General features: G+C 39.7%; 1 protein-coding gene across 4 annotated transcripts in view; it reads right to left on the reverse strand.

The window, feature by feature from the left end:
• TTC28 (tetratricopeptide repeat domain 28) overlaps positions 1–22918 on the reverse strand; it is a 603016-nt gene that overhangs the window by 395568 nt on the left and 184530 nt on the right. Inside the window, exon 1 of one of the 4 annotated variants that reach the window (XM_079151220.1) lies at positions 9633–10769. The exons of the other annotated variants lie outside the window; for them this stretch is intronic. Coding sequence (XP_079007346.1) covers positions 9633–9659 — 27 coding nt within the window. The 5' untranslated portion in view covers positions 9660–10769. Of the gene's footprint in view, positions 1–9632; positions 10770–22918 lie in introns of those variants that run through there. 4 annotated transcript variants of the gene reach the window in all.

Below are 22918 nucleotides of genomic sequence, written 5' to 3' on the forward strand. Positions count from 1 at the left end.
AAATATTTTCAAGCCTATGATGCATTAAAAAATGTATCTAACATTTATTAATAATGAATAGTAACTCACCAAAGAGCACTACTTCAACTATCTAGAAAACTGTCTGAAACAGAAATTACAAAAAGAGAACAAATGTCAAAATTGATTTAAAATCAATTAGACTTTCTTAAATTTCCAAATATTTGAATGGATTTAATATTGATATAATTAGATCTGGGGATTGAATCCAGGGGTGCTCTACCACTGAGCTACATCCACACAGCCTTTGTTTTTTTTTGTTGTTGTTGTTGTTTGTTTGTTTGTTTTTTTGGGTTTTTTTGGTTTTGTTTTGAGACAGAGTCTCACTAAGTTGCCCAGGCTGGCTGGAACTTGCCTCAGCCTCCTGAGTAGCTGGAATTACACACATGCACCACCACACAAGCCTTGGTCACCTTTTTAAAAGTGTCGGTTCCCTTAACTGCAGCACTTTATGTTTCTTTAATAAATAGACCTTTGGCGAACCTACATGATAGCAGCATTACTCTGGGCAATGCAGAAAGAAAAGTAAAAACCGTACAAAGAAGGCAAAAAGTTATTAAGAAACAAGACAGGGCTGGGGTTGTGGCTCAGCTCTTGCCTAGCATGTGTGAGGCATTGGGTTCGATCCTCAGCACCACATAAAAATAAGTAAAATAAAATAAATAAATGAAATGTTCATCTACATCAAAAAATATTAAAAGGAAAAAAGAAACAAGACATCAATCTGGGGTCATTCCATATAGGAACAAATAATTGCATTTTCCTTAAATGCTCTTACAGAAATACTGTGTCACAGCAGCAGAACCATTCATGACCGTGATAATAATCCTGTGTAATCAGATTAAATCATTCTTAGCATCTTCTGTTAAAGAAGACAGAAAATATGTAATATATTTTAGAAAAATTCATATTAAAAATGGTTGAAATTTTTTAAAGGTTGAAAGTTAATATTAAGTTTGAGTTACTGTGAAAATCACAAAAAGGCCACAGATAAATTAAAAACTTAGATTTTCCATGAACACCATAGTGACCATGGAATATCAAAATTCATAATCAATTTTCCAAACACATTTTAGTCTTATTATTGATATCTATCACCATCATTCTACCCTCCTTTCAAACATCAGTTGAGCCATAGTAAATATTACTGTATGTCATAGTAAATATTACTGTATGTTACACATAGGCAATTTGTCAACCTAATAAATTTTCTAAAATTATTATAAATAATTTTAATAATAATAAAATTATTTTCATTTTATCTTTTATCACTCTAGACCACACTCTGTTGAAAAAAACCTAATTACTAGGTAATAAAAACACAAAGTCCACCAAAATGACTGTGGGTCCACCATCACTGACATTTTCTTTCTGTTCCTCATTCAAAAATACAGCAATCTCAAGCCCAGTACAGTGATGCATGCCTACAATCCCAGCTACTCTGGGAGGCTGAGGCAGGAGGATTGCAAATTTGAGGCCAGGCTATGCAATTTACTAATACCTTGTCTAAAAATAAAAATTTAAAAGAGCTAGAGATGTAATTCAGTGGAGTGCTTACCTAGCTTGTGCGAGGCCCTGGTTCCATCTCCAGTATTAAAAAAAAAAAGAAAAAAATTTTAACTAATAAAAAACAATCTTATTTATGCCTGAAAATCTTAATTCCATAAACACAGCCCCAAAATATATAATATATCTGGGCTTAAGCATTACAGCTTTTCACAGATAAGAAATCCTGAAAATACGGGTATGTGTGCATTCTAGTTGTGTTCATTTATTATAAATATTAAAAATACAAGATATGCTTTTAAGTGTTAGAACAACAAATTAATAATCCAGAAAAATGTAATGGAAGGCAAGATTCTTGGCTGTGCATAAAACAAGTCAGGATGCAATCTATTTTCAAATTTTCCTTAAAATAAGGCATATCAACATTGGACAAATCAGAATAAGAAATCATTTATCCATAAAACACTGACTATGATCTATTATATGTTGTTATGCCAACACAGGATTATACCAAGGTTGTCCTAGAGTGTGCAACAAACTTTCTGGGTAAGTTTCTCCCTTCCCTACCCCCTCTACTACCTGTCTAGGTTCAAGTCTACATATGGGAGAGTATGTATCCAAACATGACCAGTTCTCACAAAGACTTTCTGACGCCCAATTCCACTGGGCCCCTATTCCGGATGTTTACTGAATAACTTGGACTTGTCTTAATATCTGTGCTTCTACAAGATCCAGCCCCCCAACATGATATGCTTCCCAAATATTACTTCTCACAAAAGTTAATGATGCTGGAAATATGGGTGCATTTATGAATGGATGTTAGCTTTCATAACCAGACATATGCTAGAGAAATTCTATTCTTTAATAGTCCAAACTGAGAGGTATCTACCAGCAAAATAAATAAATAAATAAATAGCTTATTTGCTGCTTTGACAATTACCATCAAACTTATTTCATGAGCCTTTCCTAGAAATTCAGTTTATTACAGTGAAAGTGTACGTCAAAGGATACAATTTTAGGTTTTTTTCTTAAAATACATGCAAAAAAGAATAGAATACTCAAAATAACAAAGAACACTACTAGAACAATCTAAAGGACAAAGTAGACTGGGAAAGGAATACAGATAAAGGGCTCTGTCATGTGAGAATGTGAGAACTCAGCTTCAAAAAATTAAAAAGGGGGACTAACAAGAAGGTTCTGGACAAAAGCTTCATATAAATTCTGAAAATGTCAGTTAAATGATATAATTTTATAGCTTTCAATAAAACTACATGGTTTTAGCACATCAATAAAAGCAAAGTCTTAAAGCTGAGACATACATTGTTATTAATGATGGAATGAATTCACAATGGAAGCGAGAGCTGGCAGGACTGGCCGGGAGTTTAGGTTTTCTCTTGCTTCCGATGTACTTTCCACAGCATGTCATCACTGTGACTGACTAGCAAAATGAAGGTGGCTGCTGGCGCCCTTTCTGGAAGCTGGGCCAATTAAACTCTGTAGCCTTTCGCACTGGCAACACTTACTGGCTAGCTCCTGAACAGTAAAGGTGCCAGCTCAGATTTCCTCATTGCTGACTTCCTTCACTTCTTATCAAGTCTACCAACTATTCCTAGCCTTCTCGAATGTTCCTGGAAGTAGTATTCTACAGATGAGCATTCCTTACCAAATACACAGAATAAAAATATTTAGGGCTAAAGGGAATAGAGATTGGCTCTAGTAGTTTACAAACAGGGCACTGGTGCACTGACATCTTGTGATCAGTATGAGAGGTATCACAAATAACTGCAACTTTTTACTCTTTTGGAAACATTGAGGCCAGGTGTGGTGGTTCGTACCTGTAATCCCAGTGGCTGGGGAGGCTAGGCAGGAGGATTGCAAATGCAAAGCCAGCCTCAGTCACTTAGCCAGGCCCTAAGCAACACAGCGAGACCCTGTCTCAAAATGAAAAGGAGAAAGGGCAGGGATGTGGCTCAGTGGTCAAGCAGCCCTCGGCTCGGTCCCCACTACCAAAAATAAATAAAAACATAAAAACTGAGGTGAAGTTCATAGAACATAAACTTTATCATCTTAAAGTATACAATTCTGTAACATTTAGTACATACACTGTGTTACACAATACCACTTTTTAATAGGTATATAGATCAGCTTATCTTTTAATGAGTTACCCTCACTCCTCTTCAATATGGCATTCCAAGAGGGTGATAAATTGATAAACTTGCAAGATAGGGATTTCCAGTAACTGGCAAATCAAAGGATCTTGCCAACTGGCTGAAGATCCCAGAATATCTCATCCCATAAACACATTCATTCACACCAACATTCACTTGCTCAGATCCTCCTCCATGCCCATCCCCTCAAAATTTAAACTGGTAGAGACAGACATACTGACAGTTCCAGTACAGGGCTGAGACCGCAGCCTATACAACCTTGTCAAAAGAAGGTATGGCCATCTATGCCCAGAACTGTTTACAAGAAGACTGAGTAAGGACAGGGCTGACCCAGTTTTTAAGGCATGACCAATGACGAAAGCAAGGTGAGTTAAGTAGAGAATGAAGCAAAGATTCTCAGTGAGTCGTGTCCAGTTAGGCTGTAGGGTACCATTGTGCCCCCAAGTAAAAATGTAGTAAGTGCTTTTTATATGCCAAGCACTCTTGTAAGCATTTTGCATTAAATTTTTCAAGTCATACTAAGAGCTAGGTGCCATTCATACTGAAGACCCCAGAAGTGCAGAGAGGGTTAGGCTGCGTGGCCGCACACCTGCCAAGAAGCTGAGCGGAATCCTCGCCCAGGCAGTGCAGCTACAGAGCACATCTTCTTCATCCTGAAATCTATACTACAGCTTTCTTTTTTATTTTTTCCATCTTTCTCTTTTTGATAAAATTAATTGCTTAAGGCAGAGCTTTTATTTTTTCAGTTGTAAATGGACATGATACCTTTATTTTATTTATTTATTCTTATGTGGTGCTGAGAATCCAACCCAGTGCCTCACAAGTGTGAGGCAAGCACTCTACCACTGAGCTACAACCCCAGCCCCTAAGGCAGATTCTCTTTCTCTTTCCCTCTCTCTCTCTCTCTGTCTCTCTTTCCCTCTCTCTCTGTCTCTCTCTTTCCCTCTCTCTCTCTCTTTCCCTCTCTCTCTCCTTTTTTTTTTTTAATTATTAAAATCTTTTTTTTATGATGGAAGCTACAATGTGCCACAATATGCTGAAGGTCAACCATGAGTGGAAGCCACTAGAATCCCTTTGGCCTCTGAGCAGGTGAGAGAGCAAGGAACAACTCTTGTCATTGTCTCACCCGGTTCCTCCCTCCCCTGCCCCGCCAGGGTGTGCTTAGCCCAGCTTGGAGAGTTCTGCTAGAGAGGGAGAGACAGGGCAGGTCTTTAACAAGGTGAGTAATGTGAGCCAAGGTGTTTTTAAAACAATTATTTGAAAGGAATGAAAAGGGAGAATGAGACAAAAAAGAGACCAGAAAAAGAAAAATCATTAGGATGCCATTTGCATTATATCCAGCAAGTGATAATGAGGCGCTAAACTTGAACAGTGGGGAGTCAGATGTGAGAGATTAAATGACTTGCCCAAGGACATGAGTCAAGGGAACTGCCAGAACCAAAACCTGGGTCTCCAGGTTGCACTAATCTGGGAATGGTGTGTGGAATGGATTTGCAGAAACACCTCTATCAGGACATTTCTATAATTTTAGAAATTTTAACTACTTAATCCACAATGGTTACTTTTTAAAATCTGATTTTATACCATTAAACAAGCTGTAGCTCAAAACGAATAATCTAATATCAACTGCAGAGCATTTAAGAAGGTGACTAAATCATTTAGTATAAGTGTATTAAAATTTGACTTAGCCTTATAATCCTGAAACAAAATACTTCATCATAGAGAAAGTATGGAGATTTGAAATACACTCTTTCATAAAAGTAATAAGCTATTCTAAGACACAGATTTACAAGACATAATCCTCACAAGTGAGCTTCCAAACAAGCTTTTTAAATGAAGCTCTGTCAGAGAAGTCATTTAAGAAGCTAGATTCACATTTTATTAATGTGACAAGTGTAACAAGATAAATATATCATATGATTCTCAAATGACATAATTAATGTAGCTTATGTGACATATTCCTATTAATGATCTTTTATTATGTGTGAACAGTAAAATAACATTAGATGAGCAATGACAAAATCCAATCAGCAGTAGCCTTCCTGAAGGTTTTGACTGCAGCGCTATTTACACAATGTTATCTGCTACTAATCCCTGGATTTTAAAGAACAGAAATCACTTCAGAATTGTAAACAAACATGTTCCTATGAGATAAGCATTTTAATTGCTATCATTTCTGCAAATATAAGATTAAATAATATGATGCATGATAGCCTCTTAAGGTGGAAACAGAGGAGAGGATATTTTGCCAGGCCAATTAGGTTATATGAATAAAAGGATCATGACAGTGGATTGTGAGCCCGTTCTACACAGCTCGGTGCTGTGACTTAATCAGGACTTCCATGGAGATTTTGTGAAGAGTGGCTGCCCCCCTCCCTGACACTGTCGGCAAAGATTAGAAGTCAGTGACAATTCTGGTTTCCCTTAGTAATCCACTACAGTACAAAAACTGTGAATCAACTGAAATATTTTAATAATCTAGGAATATAAGTTTTACCAAGTAATAGTTCTTATTTACTTTTACATCAAATATTTATGAAGTAACTATACCATCTTTGGCATCAAGAAAGAAAAGAGATGTTCCTGAACATAAGGAGCTTAAAGTGTTAGGAGGAGGTTAGATATTTACATAAAATGATGGAGATACACATGCTGAAGAGGAAAAAACATCCCAAGAAATGGAAGACAATGCTCCAAAACTTCAGAGGTAGGTAAAAAACGCTTAATCTTAGGGAAGACTTACTAGTGCCCTAAGGGGTTTTCAAGAGGAAAAGGGGCTGGGTGAGGGCATCTTTTTGTAGGCACCTCAAAGTGAGGGAGCAGAGCTCTGGTTAAGTAGAATATATTGAGATCAACTCAGGCTTATCTTTCTTGGATAACTAGCACTTTTCATCAAAGTTCCCAAGTATAATGGTAAAGAACACATGTTCTGAAGTAAATAAAACCTGGTCCAATCCTAGTTTTGACCTTGTCATGCTGTATGACTCCGGGTAAGTCACTTCCCCCCTCTAAATCTCAGTTTCCTTAATTGTAAGGTGCAAAGTATGACACCTCCCATCTCACTAGGTAAGTAAGAATTACCTGAATTAACATAGACCAATTAGAGATGTCTAGCACAGAGCAGGTGCCTCAAAAATGGTAGCTGCTACTTGCATGATATTAAATGCCACTCTTACCATGATGTGACAAGGACAATTGCTCAAAATCTTGCTTTAAAAAAATTATTGAGGTATAATTGACTTAGAAAGAGCTGTCCACCTTTATGCAACTTGGTAAGTGTGGAGATATGCATAAGGCTCTGAATCATGCTTTTAGTCCCATTGTGCTCTGGAAGACTGGGTCCTGAGCTCCTCACTGATCTTGGGGGCAAAACACGATGAATCATGTTCTGATAGTTTCTTTGTGAAAAGGTTTCAGACCCTAATAGAATACTCCAGGTTCATGTGTTTAAAAAGCTTGCGTTAAATATTGAGTTTAACCTAGCAAGTAAGCAGAGAAGAGGAGGGAAGAGCTACCCTTCAATCATGCACCCCAGTTTCATCCTCAGAAACAAAGAAATCTTGAATCTATAGTTACTCTCTTACAGTGAACCCCAGAATTTAGAAAAGCCCCAACTAGTAGTGGCTGACAGGACACCATTACCAACCAATTCTAGTAATGAAGCCCAGCTGCAGACAGACACTGCTTGGGGCAGAATTCTGTGGATGGTCTTCTTAGCTTTGTTAAAATCACATCAATGCAGTATCACTTTTCATCTATAGTGTAAATGGTTTTATGAAACAGTTTGGTAAAACACATGGCATGTGACTGTACCGTTACAAATGTGATAGCAGACACCTCCAGAAACCATCACAATGATCTGATCATGTGAGTATTCTGGCAAGAGTATGAAAAAACGTCTAATCTTAGGGAAGACTTACTGGTGCCCTAAGGAGTTGAATATGGAGTCTTGTCCAAAGTAGCTTCCATTTCCAATGCAGAAGAAACAAGACTTGTTCTCAGCCACCAAATAATCATACAGTTTTTGATTGCTCAGCTTATTTTTTCCTAATCTTCTATAAACTCTGCAGAATTATATCTGGATCCTAATAATGTGATGATTTGAGATTATGAATACAGTGAATAAACACAACCTTCTGGTATAGCAATTGAAGCATCATCGAGTGAGTAAATACTGCAGAGTGAATCCTAACACTTGAAACAGAATCTTCCAGAGTCCAGAAATCCACCTGACTGCCAAGAATAATACTTCCGTGGTTCAAGCAATACCCGTACCCAGAGGGGTTTCCACAGACATAACCACATGAGTTACTGCATATTGGGTAAGATAGAAAAAACAGACATTTACAAATGTACAGTTTGCAGACATCTTTAAACTACTCATAAATATTCAATTTACAAATACAGAAGAAATGGAGGACTTTAGGAATATGCAGCATCTGTTTAAATTGCTTAATTATATGGTTTCTTCTATGGGTTTTCCTGATCCTAACTGTTTTTATTGGGGGTTGGGGATGGGGGTGGGGAAATACATGGCTCTCCCAACCAAAGTAAATGAAACCAATCTCACTGAAAGAACCTCTCCGATGATAACAAATATATGAGAGATTCTGGATTCAGGATGAGGTAGAAAAAACAATGTCACAGGACAAAATCACATCAGCTGGATGTCAAGGAAAACCTTTCAATTCACCAGGCTATTCTGAGGCAGGGTTTGTTGGATTCCGTAGCAGTAAAACAAATGCACAATATCTTCTCAGGCATTTCACACATGATTTCTATTTCAGCTCTGATGTAAAACTCGGCATCACACATCATGGCACAAAGAAAGAGTCAGTTTAGCTAGTTCAAGTAAAACACCAGACAGACAGCTGCTAACAGACACAGGTCGCGGCTGGGGAGGGGCACAGCAAATTCAGTTCGCTGTGTTTTCCTTCAGAAGAATGTCAATAAAAACCACGTCCAAATGAGGTATTTGAAGGGGGAGAAAAGTCCCGCTATGCAGTGAACCACTGGGTTCACCTAACAGTTATGGGCAGTCGGACAAGTTAGCAAAGGGAGCCCCGGCCAGACGTACAGCTGCCAGCAACTTGAAGAACGCTGTCTTTCCCCCTCGACACCCGGGCAGGGACCAGACCCACGTTTGGAAACGTTATTTCTGGGACCAATAGCAATTTATTTTGATAGAACCACTGGATTGTTTTTTTCTTGAGTTCTCAACAAAGGAGCCATATTAGGAAATAATCTCGCAAAAAGCGCAGGGCCCCCTCCCCTTGCCCACGCTCGGTGCACACTCGCGGCGCGCCGGCTCGCGGACACCCGCCCGCGCACAATGGCCGCGCTCGGCCCACGCGGCCGCCCGCGCCCCGGCTCCAGGCCCGGCCCCAGGCGCTCGGGCGGGAGGCCCCGCGGCCCGCCGCCCCGGAACAGCCACTGCGCGGTTGTGCTGGGGCTGCTCGCCCCCCAGCGGGGCCCTGGGGAAGCGGCTGCCAACGGCTCGGAGGCGATTAACCCCTTGGGGAAGTAGGTGCTAGAGACCCACCTGCGGGGCCGCAGGCGTGGGTCCCGGTGCGGCCCCAACGGTCCCCACCCCAGAGACCCCGCGCCGCCGAGTCCCTGGACCCTGGTAGCCCGTGGCTGGCTCAGGCACAGCTACGGATGTCGCTGGCTCCGCAGGGCTTCTAGAGCGAGCGGCTGTTTCTGAGCTGTCACCCCTGAGGTCCACGCACACCGAGAAGGAAAACTTAGCGGGCAGTGGACGCAGACCAGACGTGGTAACTTGTCCCGAAGGGAACGGCGCAAGTCCCTCAGGGTCGAGGGCTGCCTGCGCCGCCGGCCCAGCGAAGTACGACAGACGTGGAGAGACCCGAGGGCAACCGTCCCCAGTCACCCTTCCCTGAGTCGGGCTTTGGGGCCCCGTCCCCACTCGGTGACACTTACCTTCTTCCGGGGCTGCCATTTCATCATATTTGTACAGCCGATACGTGGAACATCAAGATGTTGGCTGGGGGCTGGGGGCAGATGCAGGGCAGCGGCGACTGCAAGTCATGCTGCCTCCCTCCCACCCCCTAATTCTTTCCCATATTCACTGCGAAGGGAAAAAGCCCAGGAGAGTCCAGTCTTTTCGCCTTCAGTTCAATGAAAAGTATCCCCAAACCACGAACACACTTCCCACCGGGCTAGGAAGTCCCAGCAGCCACCAGTGTACTCCTGCCAGAGCGGGGCATTTTCCCCGGCTGGCGCTTGCAAAAGGAGCCTGCGGCAGGGGGTCTCGGAGCCGGCCACAGAGACCCTCTCTCAGAGAAGAGACTGAGAACGCGAGCTGCTGCAGAAACCCAGCCGGGCTCCTGCCATCCAAACCCCTTTTGGCGAATTCTCCTCTTCTCAAAAAAGATTAGACAAGCAATCAAACCCTCACGAGCAGCCTGGAGCAATTCCCAAAATTCTGGGTGTATTTCTCGTTTGTAAAATTTAGCAAAGAAAATTCCAAAGATCTGTAATCAGAGCTTCTTTTACGCTGTATTCTCTTCCTTCTTGGATAACTTGGGGAAAGGATCTGCCCTTCCCGGAGTGCCTACCTTCCCTGAACACTGTAAATAGGAAAACTTGGTTTGTGTGTTTAGATTTTTTTTTTTTTTTTTTTTTTTTTTAATTCCCAAGAACCTTAGTGGGGAAAGGCTGGAAGGAAATCCTGCAAGAACCCAACTCCACAGCTCAGTCTGCACTAATGACTTCCTTCCCTTCAGCGCAAGCACAGCCTGCCCAGCTCCAGCCACACAGCAAAACGGTTTCTGGGTCTTAGTGCCACGACATCTGTTCCATGCAAAAAGTAAAGCAAAGCACACTTTTGGAGGCACCCAAAGGCTCCAAAGAAACAGATCCAGAAGAGATTCACAAGAGTAGGAAACGCTTTCAAAAGACACATTTATGAGTTTTATTGAGAGAAAAAAGGCAAAGGAGACTGTAGGCCAGAACGCTATAAAAACAGTCTCTCATTTGAAGAAAAAGAGATTTGAGGTATCTATCAAGGTAATCTAGAATTTTGCCCAGGGCAGGGGATATAGCTCAGTTGGTTGCCTGCCTCGCAAGCACAATCCCCAGCACCGCAGAAAAAAAAAAAAAAAAAAAAAATTGCCCAAAATGAAGCTAAATATAGATTCTAATTGCTTCTTAGTACCAATTTTATTGCTATAAATATATTGTTATGAGAATTGAGTTTCATTCACCTTCTGTGAGATGGTTCCATCTTAGTTATGCTGATTAATCCATAAATAGAAAATACTATGTGATTCTATTATTAATCATCCAACAAGTCTATCAACTCCTGTGCCATCGTGATACTGTTTTGATAGCTGATAATATAAAAGGTAGTATTAATTACTATAATACCAACTGATGTACATTATGCTAGTAATGGATGTACTGTGAGTCCAAAGTTCCCAGTGTCTAACTTAACTACTCTCAGAGTGCTGAATGCAGTGTCAGAATTGACTAATATGGGAGATAATATGAAAATCGATCACTTACTATATCAGATCATAAATAAATTATCAAAACACTCCAAACAATTACAGTCAACTGTATCCACATAGGATTGGTCTTATTCCATTTTGTGGATGAGGGCAGGAGATTCAGAGGAGTCACTGGCTCAAAAGAGACCACACATAGAACATGATGGGGCTAGAATTCAAACCCACAATGACCTTTCTTCAAAGCCTATTTTCTTTCCTTGTTAAGCATCATAGCTACATGCCAACCTTACCCCTCAACTCAATAACCTCACCTCTCATCTCAATAAGCCTATCAACTGCCAGCAACTTAAGCACCTACTATCTGCCAGTCCCTTTTCTAGGCACTAGAAACATAAGAGGCTATCCCTGCTCTTGAGAAGATGACCTAACTTCAGGCAGCAGTCACAAGTGGCTCCAATTCTGTTTGTATTCTGATACATCCAAAGTATTCTAGGCACTTCATGTTGATATCCTACTAGCGAGGAGAATTCAATAAATTCAAACTAAATTAATCAGTCTGCCCTAAAATCAGCTTCTCTTCCTAACTTTCCCTTTTTTGTCCATAACACCATTATTCTTCCAGGATCACAAACTGAAACCTTAGCATCATTCCTTACATCTAATCTATCACCAAGTCCTCTCACGTCTTTCCTAGTCACTTTTAAATTCCTACTGCTGACATCTGGAACCAGAGCCTCACAAAACAAATATATATTATCAACTCAGTGCAAAGCAACCTGCAGGATAGAAAGGTGTAAGACTAAGTCCTTAAGCTAGAGGGGGTTACAAAGAAATTAGGAGAGAACAGCCAGGCATTAGCAGCCTCAGTTAGTTAAACAACTATTGAGTTCTGTGGTTGACAGGTGCCTTAGGAGTTAGGAGAAATCATAATCAAGGGTGGCCAAGGTTGGTTTCACAAGGAACTTGAAGAAAAAAAATCTCAAGAGATGTGACTTGTTCTGGAGCCAAAAACCAAAGTGCTTATCATGGCTGTAATGTCTTCTAGGACTTTTCCACCTCACTGAGTTCCCTCCTTCTCCTGCTCCCTTACTAAGCCCTTGTCATACCAGCCCTCTTACTGTCCCTTAAACATCCCAGGCATGTTTACAGTGCCCCTACCTGGCAAACTCTTCCTCCAGATACCCTCGTGGCTCCTTTCCTCAGTTCCTTCAGTAGTGTTCAAAAATCATGTTAGAAAGCTGTGTCATCACACCTAACATAAACAGTGCCATGACCCTCACCCGCTACTGTCTATCCTCTGACCTGGCTACATGTTACTTCATAGTCCAATCACATATTTTTGTTTGTTTATTATAAAATGTCTATTCACCCCACAAGAACATAAATTCCAAGGGATCAGGGACTTTGTTAAACACCAACATCCAGTGAATATTACCTCATACACAGAAGGCAACCAATATTTGTTGAATAAAACCATTGTGAAGACAGAAAAGGGAAAATACTGTGAACAAAGGAGACAGACATATGTAACATGTATTCAAAATACAAAATATTGACCTGTTTAAAATATATGAGTTGGCTGGAGGATGTCGCTCAGAGCACTTGCCTAGCATGTTCAATTACCAGCACTGAAAAAATATGTATATAGATAGATAGATAGATAGATATCCTAAGTATGGGAATATTAGAGGCAGGGACTTTGTCTTATTCAACTTTGTAATCTCCAGAGCCTAGAACAGTACCTAGAACAGAAGTTTGTAATATTTATGTGATAAAAAGAATGAATGGTGAGCTGCGTGCAGTGGTGCACGCCTGTAATCCCAGTGGCTCAGGAGGCTGAGGCAGGAGGATTGAGAGTTCAAAGCCAGCCTCATCAAAAGTGAGGTGCTAAGGAATTCAGTGAGACCTGTCTCTAAATAAAATACAAAATAGGGCTGGGGATGTAGCTCAGTGGTTGAGTGTCCCTGAGTTCAATCCCTGGTACCAAAAAAAAGAAAAAGAAAGAAAGAAAAGAATGAATGGTGAAGGAATGAAATCCTATTCCACTTCATACAAAGAAAAAGATCCTTTGGAAAGGTATATTAGAACCAAATGGCTGGGAATGTGAGGCAAAGAAATTTGGGCTTTATCCTACAGAATGCAAAGTATTGAAGGAATTAATAATGGGAAGGGGGGCAGGGTTGAAGCAGCTCTTTTTTTGGGCGGTGGGGGAATACTGGAGATTTAACACAGGGGCACTTTACCACCACTGTGCTACATCCCCAGCCCCTTTATTAAATTCTGAGACAGGGTCTCACTAAGCTGCTTAGGACCTTGCTTAAGTGGTAGAGGCTGGCCTTGAACTTGGGATCCTCTATTTCAGTCTCTGAGTCACTGGAATCACAAGCACATGCCTCCGCCTTTTTTGTTTTTGTTTTTGCTTTGGGTTTTGTTGTTGTTGTTGTTTGACACTATGTTGCTGGTTTTTAACTCCTGTACTCAAGTGATCCCAACACCTCAGCCTCCTGAGCAGCTGGGACTACAGGCCTGTGCCACTGTGCTGGCTTGAAGCAACATTTTAAAGTAACCTAATATAACACAAAATATTAACTATTATTTTTATGGGGCTGTTTTTAATTTTTTTTAACTATGTGCATGATTAAAATGCTATGGCTATTTGACAGATAACAAAACTGCAGTTCAGAGAAGGTAAGCAGCGCATTCAACACCACACTGCAAGTCCCCTGCAATGGAAGAAGGCTCTTCTGCTTACAAAGCGCGCAGCTTGAGTGATGGGGGCAGAAACCTGCCACTGCTTTAGGAGTCAAAAGAAGTTTCTACTCTGCCTTTGACTTGCTGTAGAACATTTTCAGAAAGGTGAAGCAAGTAACATGAATAAGTGAAACAGGTCTAAAACAGAGGGAACTGTGAGGATTATAAACCTGGAGCTACATGGATCATATAAAGGGGGCAGCTGCTACGTAACTCCAGTGAATTGATGTCATGCAGGAACGTCAGTCCGACAGTGCCAGAGCCTCTAAATTTTCATGAGAAGCTAGAAATTTCCTGATTTGTTTGCTCAAAAAATTTAAAGCATCCTAACAGGCCAAACAAAACATGCCTGCAGGACTGAATTCCATCTGCAAGTCCTAATTTGTGACTGCTGATTTAACCACTCAAGTCTTCACTTTCCCATATGTAAATTAAGAGATCTAATAGTTCCTAATCTGTGGGGTAGTTTTCCTAAGGCATCTGCGACTCCATATGCATACCACGCTTGGTCTGTGAACTGAACAGCAATCTCCTTGCTCAGATATTATTGGACTTCACAGAACACAGAGTTATTTAAACTGGGGGGGGGATGTCTCAGAAGAGTGGCTGTATCAGAAGAGGAGACAAAAAAAAACCCTTTATTTTTGTAGAAAAACAGAATCGATCTAAAACTTCAAAGTGATGCAAGTTTTTAAACCGCTTTTCAATTTTTGAGTTACATTTCCTTGGGTCACTTATTTATAATCCTTAGGCCACTTCTGCCCCTGCTGTCTGGTGAGTTGTTTTCAGCTTTTACTTAATAGGTACCACTGGAGAGAGGACCATACCCAGAAGCCTTTAAATATCACCACTGTCTTAAATCTTTTTCTTCTTCTTTGTGTCTTTATTTATTTATTTCACTTAACTCAAATTGAATTGGTATTTGCACCTGAAATATTTACAAATTTACTATTATACCAATATACTTTCTCCATCAGGAATTATTTATGTGGAGTTACCAAGCTAGCACAGTTAGTTCAAAATGTTGTAATTTAACATTATTGTTTCAAAGATCCAACACTGAACAGTAAGAACACATTTTCCCAGATCTGTAGCTACTAAAAGGTATTTTTACAACTTCCTCATTTTTTAACATAGCATTTGCAAATCACTTCCCTAAAAGCAGATACTGTAAAACAGTCTATTAAAATAATATTTTCCTCAATAACTACTTGTCTATTCAAATTTGAATGAAAGCAAGAAAGAGGAAATGAATGGTAAAAACACACCTTTTTTCATTGTGTAAATTTCTTCAAGATTTCCTAAGGAGTGATATGTCTGACATTGATCATAGGGTAAATGCCTACAAAAGCTAGCCTCATACTTATTTATACTTATCGTGTTTTAGAAGTAGAATATTAAACTCAATGTGAAACAGTATTTGGAAAATACATTAATTTTCCCTCAGACCTCTAAATGACTTTCAAGTACATAAAGAGCTAAAGGGAAAATAAAAGGACAAAGGTAGAAGTACATTTGATTCCAAAAAATGCCTCGTTCGCGATATTTCACACAATTGGATGCTTTAAGAATGTTGAAGGGTTTGCTTTGATGGGAAAAAAAAAAAAAAAAAACTAACTAAAATAACCTGTTACAACAAGAATTGTGCCACACTGCCCTGCTGATGCAGGACCAGGCTCCCATCCTGTGACAGGAAACTGTGACAGACAGCTGGACAACATCCAAGGAGCATCTCACCTAACCTCACCACCTCACCTCCGTCCATTATCAGGCAGTGTGAGAGAGGCTGAATTCCCACCCTTTGATTCAACACTTATTTACTGAGCACTCATTATGTACCCTGGACTGTACTAGGCACTCCAAGACAAGACGAAAATAAATCAGATAATTTTTGTCCTGAAGGAGATAGCAGTTTGGTGGAGGTCGAAAGACAGGTACACGACTAACAGAAATAACAACAACCACAGCCGCTAACACCCATTGATCTTGCTGTTTCCTGACTTAGGAGCCCAAGGACTTAGCCCAAGCTACGCACTAGGAGAATAGAATAATTAATGGCATATTCTCTCATTAAGAATAAAGAAGCCCTAAAGAGTAATTACTTCTGACTGTGGTAAGTGAGAAAGGTTTCACAGGAGAGGTGGCACGATATTCTTTCAACAAGGAGAGAAAGGGTGTAGGTGGCAGTGTTTCAGAATGAATATACAGAGCAAGAGCCAAAACCTGAAGGCAGGACAATGAGGGCACGTTAGTAAGTCCTCTGGTGGCCTGAAGCCTGGGATGCAAGGCAAGCCTAGTGGAGCTGTTTCCAAGGTGGCAAATGTGCTTCTATTCATAGCTATAATAACTATCATTTATTGAGTATGTGCCAAGGGGTGAAATATTTTAAATATTTTTTATTTTATTGAAATAAATGCTTTTATGAGGAAGAACTATTATTATTCCCATTTTATGTAAGAGGAAACTAAGGCTAAAAGGTAAGTAAATTCTCAACACTTCATGGCTAGAAAGTGCCAGAAAGAAAATTCAGGTCAGACTCCAAGGCCTTGCTCTTAATTTCTGATTTAGAATACAATGATGGGGCAGCACAGGATCTTAATCAAGATATTGACAAATCCATTTGAGTTTTATGCTGATAATTCTGCAAGTACTGTGAAGGATAGAAAGAATAGGAGAACAATAATGATGGGAAGGCCAAATAAGTTTCTGTTGCAATAAATCAACAAGGGACCTTATATAAGGGTATCTTGAATTAGGGCAGCAAAGACAGAAAAAGGAACTTCTTGAGATACATTTCAGAAGTAAAACAGGTCCTAAGAAAGGGGAGAGGTTCTGTCATGAAGGGAAGAGAGGGAGGGATTTAAAGGTAATCCCAAAAAGTTTCACCATCTTTTAGAAAAAGACACTCCACTAATTGATGCATGGGTCACAAAAGAACAGGTGGATACTGAATGCCATTTGAGACTTGTAGGATCTGGGGTGATGATAAGAGATATGCAGGAATGTGAAGTGCATAGGTAGAGGAGTAATCTAGAGTTAAGTATGGACGGATGGAGAGATGGACATTAGTATGCACATCAAAATCTAGATAAGCAGATATGTACATACAGAGAGCTATGGAGAGATTTGGGGTATCATTCACATAACAATAGTATGTATAAAAGGTAAGGTTTAAAATTCTTCCAGGGATGGAGTTTGAACAGTACAGTAGTCAGGGGATAAAAGTGAATCTTGAACAATGCTATAGTTTGAAACATACGGACTTCGCAGGAAAAGGTGGCACAATATTCTTTCGAATTCATCCAAATGAGATGGGAAACATACCCAATTTCCTTAAGTAATTTTTATTTTCCTTAGCAACTTTTATTTGGCCAATATTGCCTGGTTCAAACCCTAAAGCCACCGTTACCAGCTGTGTGACCAGCTGTGTTAACTTCATTTTTCCTTGTCTCAATTTCTAACTCTTTAAATGGAGATGATAATAATAATACCTACCTAAATATGGTTGTTGGAAAGATTAAATTATATGTGCAATTATATACACATAGCACGTGTAGTACATCCTGTACACAGAAAAATCCTGCATGTACTGTTATTACTGTTATTGTTTTACTATTATAATTCTGGTTTTCTTTTCTCTTTCTTCATCATAGATTTTGTATTAACTACAATTTAGGGAGTATAAAGTACCAGAGCTAATGCTCATGTGTTTCTTTGATATAATCATTTTTTCTAATGAGACTTCTGCTTTTGCCCAGGACAGAGCAATCTGGGACAAGGCTCACTATCCTGGACAAAATGGAACAAGAAACACTGGACAAAATAAAGAGAAAATATTGCTTGCCAAGTGTTGCAGACAATCAGCAGTACTCTACTTGAACAAATCAGAGGAGTAGTGAACACCCTGGCTTTCTGCCCGGAGATACATTCCATACCAAGGGCAGGGAGTCCCGAGAAGAGCACCAGGGTCTTGTAGAGTTGAAAAGGAAGAGATAAGTGTTGGAGGAGGACAAAATAGCTGGAACTTTCAAAACAGAGAACCAGAGTTGGCTAGAGAGACAAGGAGCTCCAGAAAGCAGCAGAAGGCCCCCTTGAGTTTGAGTTGAACACTAACTTGCCAGTGCAGGGGATAGTCCACAAGGCAGGGCTCAGGGACGTTGCAAGCCAAACAGTCCCAGAGCTAGCTCATCAGGGCCGGAAGACTTTCAAGTTCAGGCCAGCAAGAGTCGGGGGACATCGCTAAACACTCAAGATATACAGTAATGACCTGAAAAAGGTCATGTCTTTGCAGTAGGGGTAAACTAGCCCAGAATAAAGCATACTTTGACCTCATCTTAACAAAACTCTTCAAAAAAAATCTTGAAAGGAGCCAACTTAATCTACAGATAACCATCTGTCAGAGAGAGTTCAACATTCTTTGGAGGAAGACAACAAAATCTAGCATTCAATGTTAATGTCTGACATTCATTTTCCAATGAAGTTTACAAAAGGACCCAGGTGCTACCCTGGAAATACTCTGTCATCTCTTTGGCAAGCAGTCAATCTTCTATCAAATGAATGCTGTGGCTATGTTAAGAATGTTTGTGTATAAATCAGATGAATGAAGTATAATATCTCAGGCTACGGTCTTTTTAATTTTCTATACGAAGTAGCCATAGCTATATAGAGCATGCATAATTTTGCTGCTATGTAATTTCCCAATCAGGGAGAAATTTCAGCATATATCAACTTTAATTAAGATTATCTTAAGTAGCTTCAGTGATTAGATATTTGGGCCAGAATATGCAGTTTTGGATTTATTAACCTTCCTAAAGGACCCTGATTATACAACAGTAGTAACTACAAGTGTGTAGGGTTGGTTTGTTTAATATGTAGGTCTTACTTTTAAAAGATGATTGAACTGGGGAATTATTTACTTGGGTGTTTTTAACCAAAAGAGGCCATATTTCTCTGATAAAAAGAGAGAAAGTGAGATCTTCTTAACCCCAGGGCAGGAAACAGGTTATAGGAAAAAAAGAAAAAAAAAAAGTGGGTCCTTTTGGAGTTTCTCTAATGACTTATTAACTCTGTAATTATGAATTTATTAGCAATCAGATGGATCACATTCACAGAACTGAAACAAGCATGATTTGAAAGTATAACCATAGTCCTTTTCTTTTTTTGTGAACACATTTTTATGATGGTTGTTGAACCGCCTGGCTTCTGAACTCCCATCCTCTATTTTGGGGAACTTTCCTGTTACCTGATCTTGGGTGGAATGACAGCAACCAGAGAGCAGATAGCAGATCCTGATAGCTAGGATAAAAACACAACGCCTCGGTCCACTTCTCTGGCAGAACAATGAATATAAAGTAAGTGACACAAGAAGAGTGACAGAGTTTACTGTAGCAGTAGCCAAAGAAACATCCAGTTTCTAGGGTCATTGGTGCTGGTGGACCTCATGGTAGTATTCTGCTAACTGATGATTCCCATATTAATGTCTCAAATACCTACCTCTCTGCTGAACCTCACACTTGTATAAATAATTGCCTACTTGACATCTGCATCAATATCTCCAACAAACATCCCTAACTTAGCCAAAGAATCTGGGTTTCCTTCCGTTTTATTTTATGTAAATTAATGCCATCTTTATTCATCCAGCAGTTCAGGCCAAAAACTTAACAGTCACCGTTGATTCCTCTTCTTTCCTGACCCATTCTTTCGTATCCAGTCCATTAGCAGGTCCTCAACTCTATCCAAATCCTGCCACTTCTCATCTCCTCACCCCTCCTTAGCCACAGATGCCATCCATACCATCAGGACTGCGGCAGCTTCCAGGGCCTCCTGCGACTGGTCTCTCAGTGCTGCCACTGTGTCAATCAGATGACGCCTCTCCACAGACAGCTCCCCTTTGCACAGCCACTAGACCGCTGCCTCTCCAGGGCCCACAGTCCTGTGGCCTCGCCTCTCCTGTCGCCCTCATTCTTACTGTACTAGCCCTTCGCAGGCGAAGCCACACCCACCTTCTGTGTTCCTCACGAACACAGTTCGTTGAAATTGGTCTGATTGGAAGGCTCTCCTTCCAGCATAGGGGTTTCCTTCTCCACATGCAGATTTTTTGTTTGTTTTTGTTTTGTTGTTGCTCTTGTTTTTTTCAAATGGGAAGTCATCAGAGAGGCCTAACCTGACCAAAATGAACTCCCCTCCCCAATAACTATATATCCTATTTCTTCTTCAAAACACTTATTACAATTTAAGAAGTCCCAGTATTTGGAAGACTGGGGTTGGAAGATCACTTGAGCCCAGAAGTTTGGGGCCAATCAGGGCAAAAATCTTTAAAAAGAATGTTGTTTAATATTTGAAATTACATTATTTCCTCATTTAACCTCTATGTTCCCCAACAATTTATAAACTCTATAGCATGGTATCTGTTCACCATGGAAGTCCAGTCCTTAGGAAAAGTCCCAGCATAATAATTTACATACTCAAATATTTCTTCAACAAATGCATATAATGCTGGATACATGAGGAGATAAAATACATAGAATTTGTTTTTATAATAATATTTTTAACATGGCATTTATTCACCTATCAAGAGATACACCCTCCCAAGTGATACAACAAGAGACCATTCCTCATAAATCAGTACCACACGCAAGCCTATGTTGGAAGATGTTGAATTGAAAACAATATAAGTTTCTGAAAAATAAGTTATAATGATTATTGTCCAATAATTATTTTATTGCAAGAACTCCAGTACTATCACTTTCTATCTTCATCTGTATTAAGTAAAATCTTGTATTACCCAAAGATGAATAGATAGAATGATCTTTAGATAGTTTAATAAATAAATTAAAAACACTTTGAAATTCTTAGATGGAATACAAATCACTTGTCAAAAGTACAATCTTATTTGTCAAAACATGAAATTGAAAAAAAGAAGAAGACACAGAAATAACAGGCTCAGAGCTGCCAAACTGACAGGCTGTCTTAAGTGAGATAGTCAAAACATTCATATGCTAATTTTTAAAGTGCTGTCTATCTGGCCATCCATATAAAAATATCAGTGGCTTTTTCTTCCTATTTCAAAAGTATATGAATGGGTCAGACAGTGGACACTCTGATTACTAAATTAAGTAACAGCAGTTTTGATCATACGGAATTTCCCATTTAAGTTCTGAGTGCTGGTATAAGGCAACTACTGACTGACTTGCCTGGGAGGTGATTCAGAAGATTCAACCCCCACCAAAAAAATAATTCACACACACACACACACACACACACACACAATTATCACCTACACCATTTAACACACATATTGCCAGTCTATTGAGAGTGGAACATAATGCCAGAGGTAACTTTCCCTGTTAGTAGCTAGGGTTGGCTATTCAAACTACCACATAAAATGAAAAGAGTGTTAAAAATTTAACTGAAAGGTAAGAATTTTTTTTAATGATTTCCTTTTGGGGGCGGTAATGGGAGCTCTACCACTGTCCTACACCCCACCCCCGGCCCTTTAAAGAATTTTCTAATTCACATTTGCTCCCAAGCGGTTCTCCTTCTTGCGGCACTAATATTTCTAAACAAAAGAGCAGCTCCTTGCACACTTTTTTTCCATCTGGTTCATCATCATACCTATATTCTCATGTCTCACTCAACTTCTGGAATGTGAAATTCAGTCTAGCAATAAAACTGAAGTTTTGCTCATATTTGCTTGGGTAAAAATGTTGGTATTTCTAGACTTGGATTCAGATATTCTGCTGCTAAAAAAGAATGTGGTCATATATTACATGATTCCATTTATGTGGAATGCCCAGAATAGGCAAATCTATATGAGACAGAAAGTGGATCAGTGGTTGCCAGGGGCTGGGGAGTGGAGAGAATGAGTGGCTGCTAGTGGGTATGGGGTTTCTTCTGGGGAGATTAAGATGTTCTGGAATTAGATAATAGGGATGGTTGCTCCACTCTGTGCCTATACAAAAACCACTGAATTGTGCACCTGGAAAGACTGGACTGTATGCTATATGCATTAGATCTTAATAAACTATTACTAAAAAGGAACAAGACCAGCTTCTAATAAAAAAAATATTAATATGTAATTCTCTCAATTGAAAACTTTTTCTCTCATAAATTATTTACATATATTTTTTAAGAGGTGGAGTCTTTCTATGTGGACCAGGCTGACTGTAAGCTCCTGAGCTCAAGCTGTCCTCCTGTCTCAGCCTCCCCAGTACCTGGACTACAAGGATACACCACTACACCCAGCTTCTCAGGAACTTTTTAAATCATTGGCATGAACTGCTGCTTATCTTCTACAAGGGAAAGCAAAAATAACTAGCAAACTAACATCAGCATGAAAAGTTGTGAAAACAGATCAACATTCTTGGTTAAATGACTCATTTTTATTCATGGATATGTGCTGATGATTTGAAATTATTATAGTATGTACCATCAACTAATTTTCTTTTTTTTAACTCTTTTAAACATTTTATTTACATAATTTAGATTCCTAGAACTAAAAAGCCTCAAGAATATCAACATTTAAAGATAGTATAATCCAAAATGGTATTTTTCAACCAATTTTCCAGTAATTATAATGGACTTATACTATACCAGTACCTGTGCCAGTATTTACTCAGTACCTCTTATTACCAGGGTTACAAGTCTTGTAAATGGCTGGCCAGAGTTAGTGTTCATTATAGGTAGCACAGCAAATCAGGAACATAGGCTCTAGAATCTTTGTTCTATCACTTACTGGCTGTGTGATATTGTTCAGCTTTCTCTGCCTCCATTAATTCATCTATAAAACGGAGCACATAACAATAACTATCATAACCAGGAGAAATGCTTAACATAGGGTTTGTCACAAAGTAAGTACCCAAGAAATGCCAGCAATTATTTGGAGACTCAGAACCAAGAGTAAAGCTAAGCAGCTTTGTAAGCAAATCAATCGCCATATTCTAGCACTGCTACCTTGCCTCATGGGGAAAATCTCTGAAACCTAAAATGCCTCTCCTTGGACTA

Source organism: Sciurus vulgaris (genome assembly GCF_902686455.1).
Source record: "Sciurus vulgaris genome assembly, chromosome: 8".
Taxonomy (NCBI): domain Eukaryota; kingdom Metazoa; phylum Chordata; class Mammalia; order Rodentia; family Sciuridae; genus Sciurus; species Sciurus vulgaris.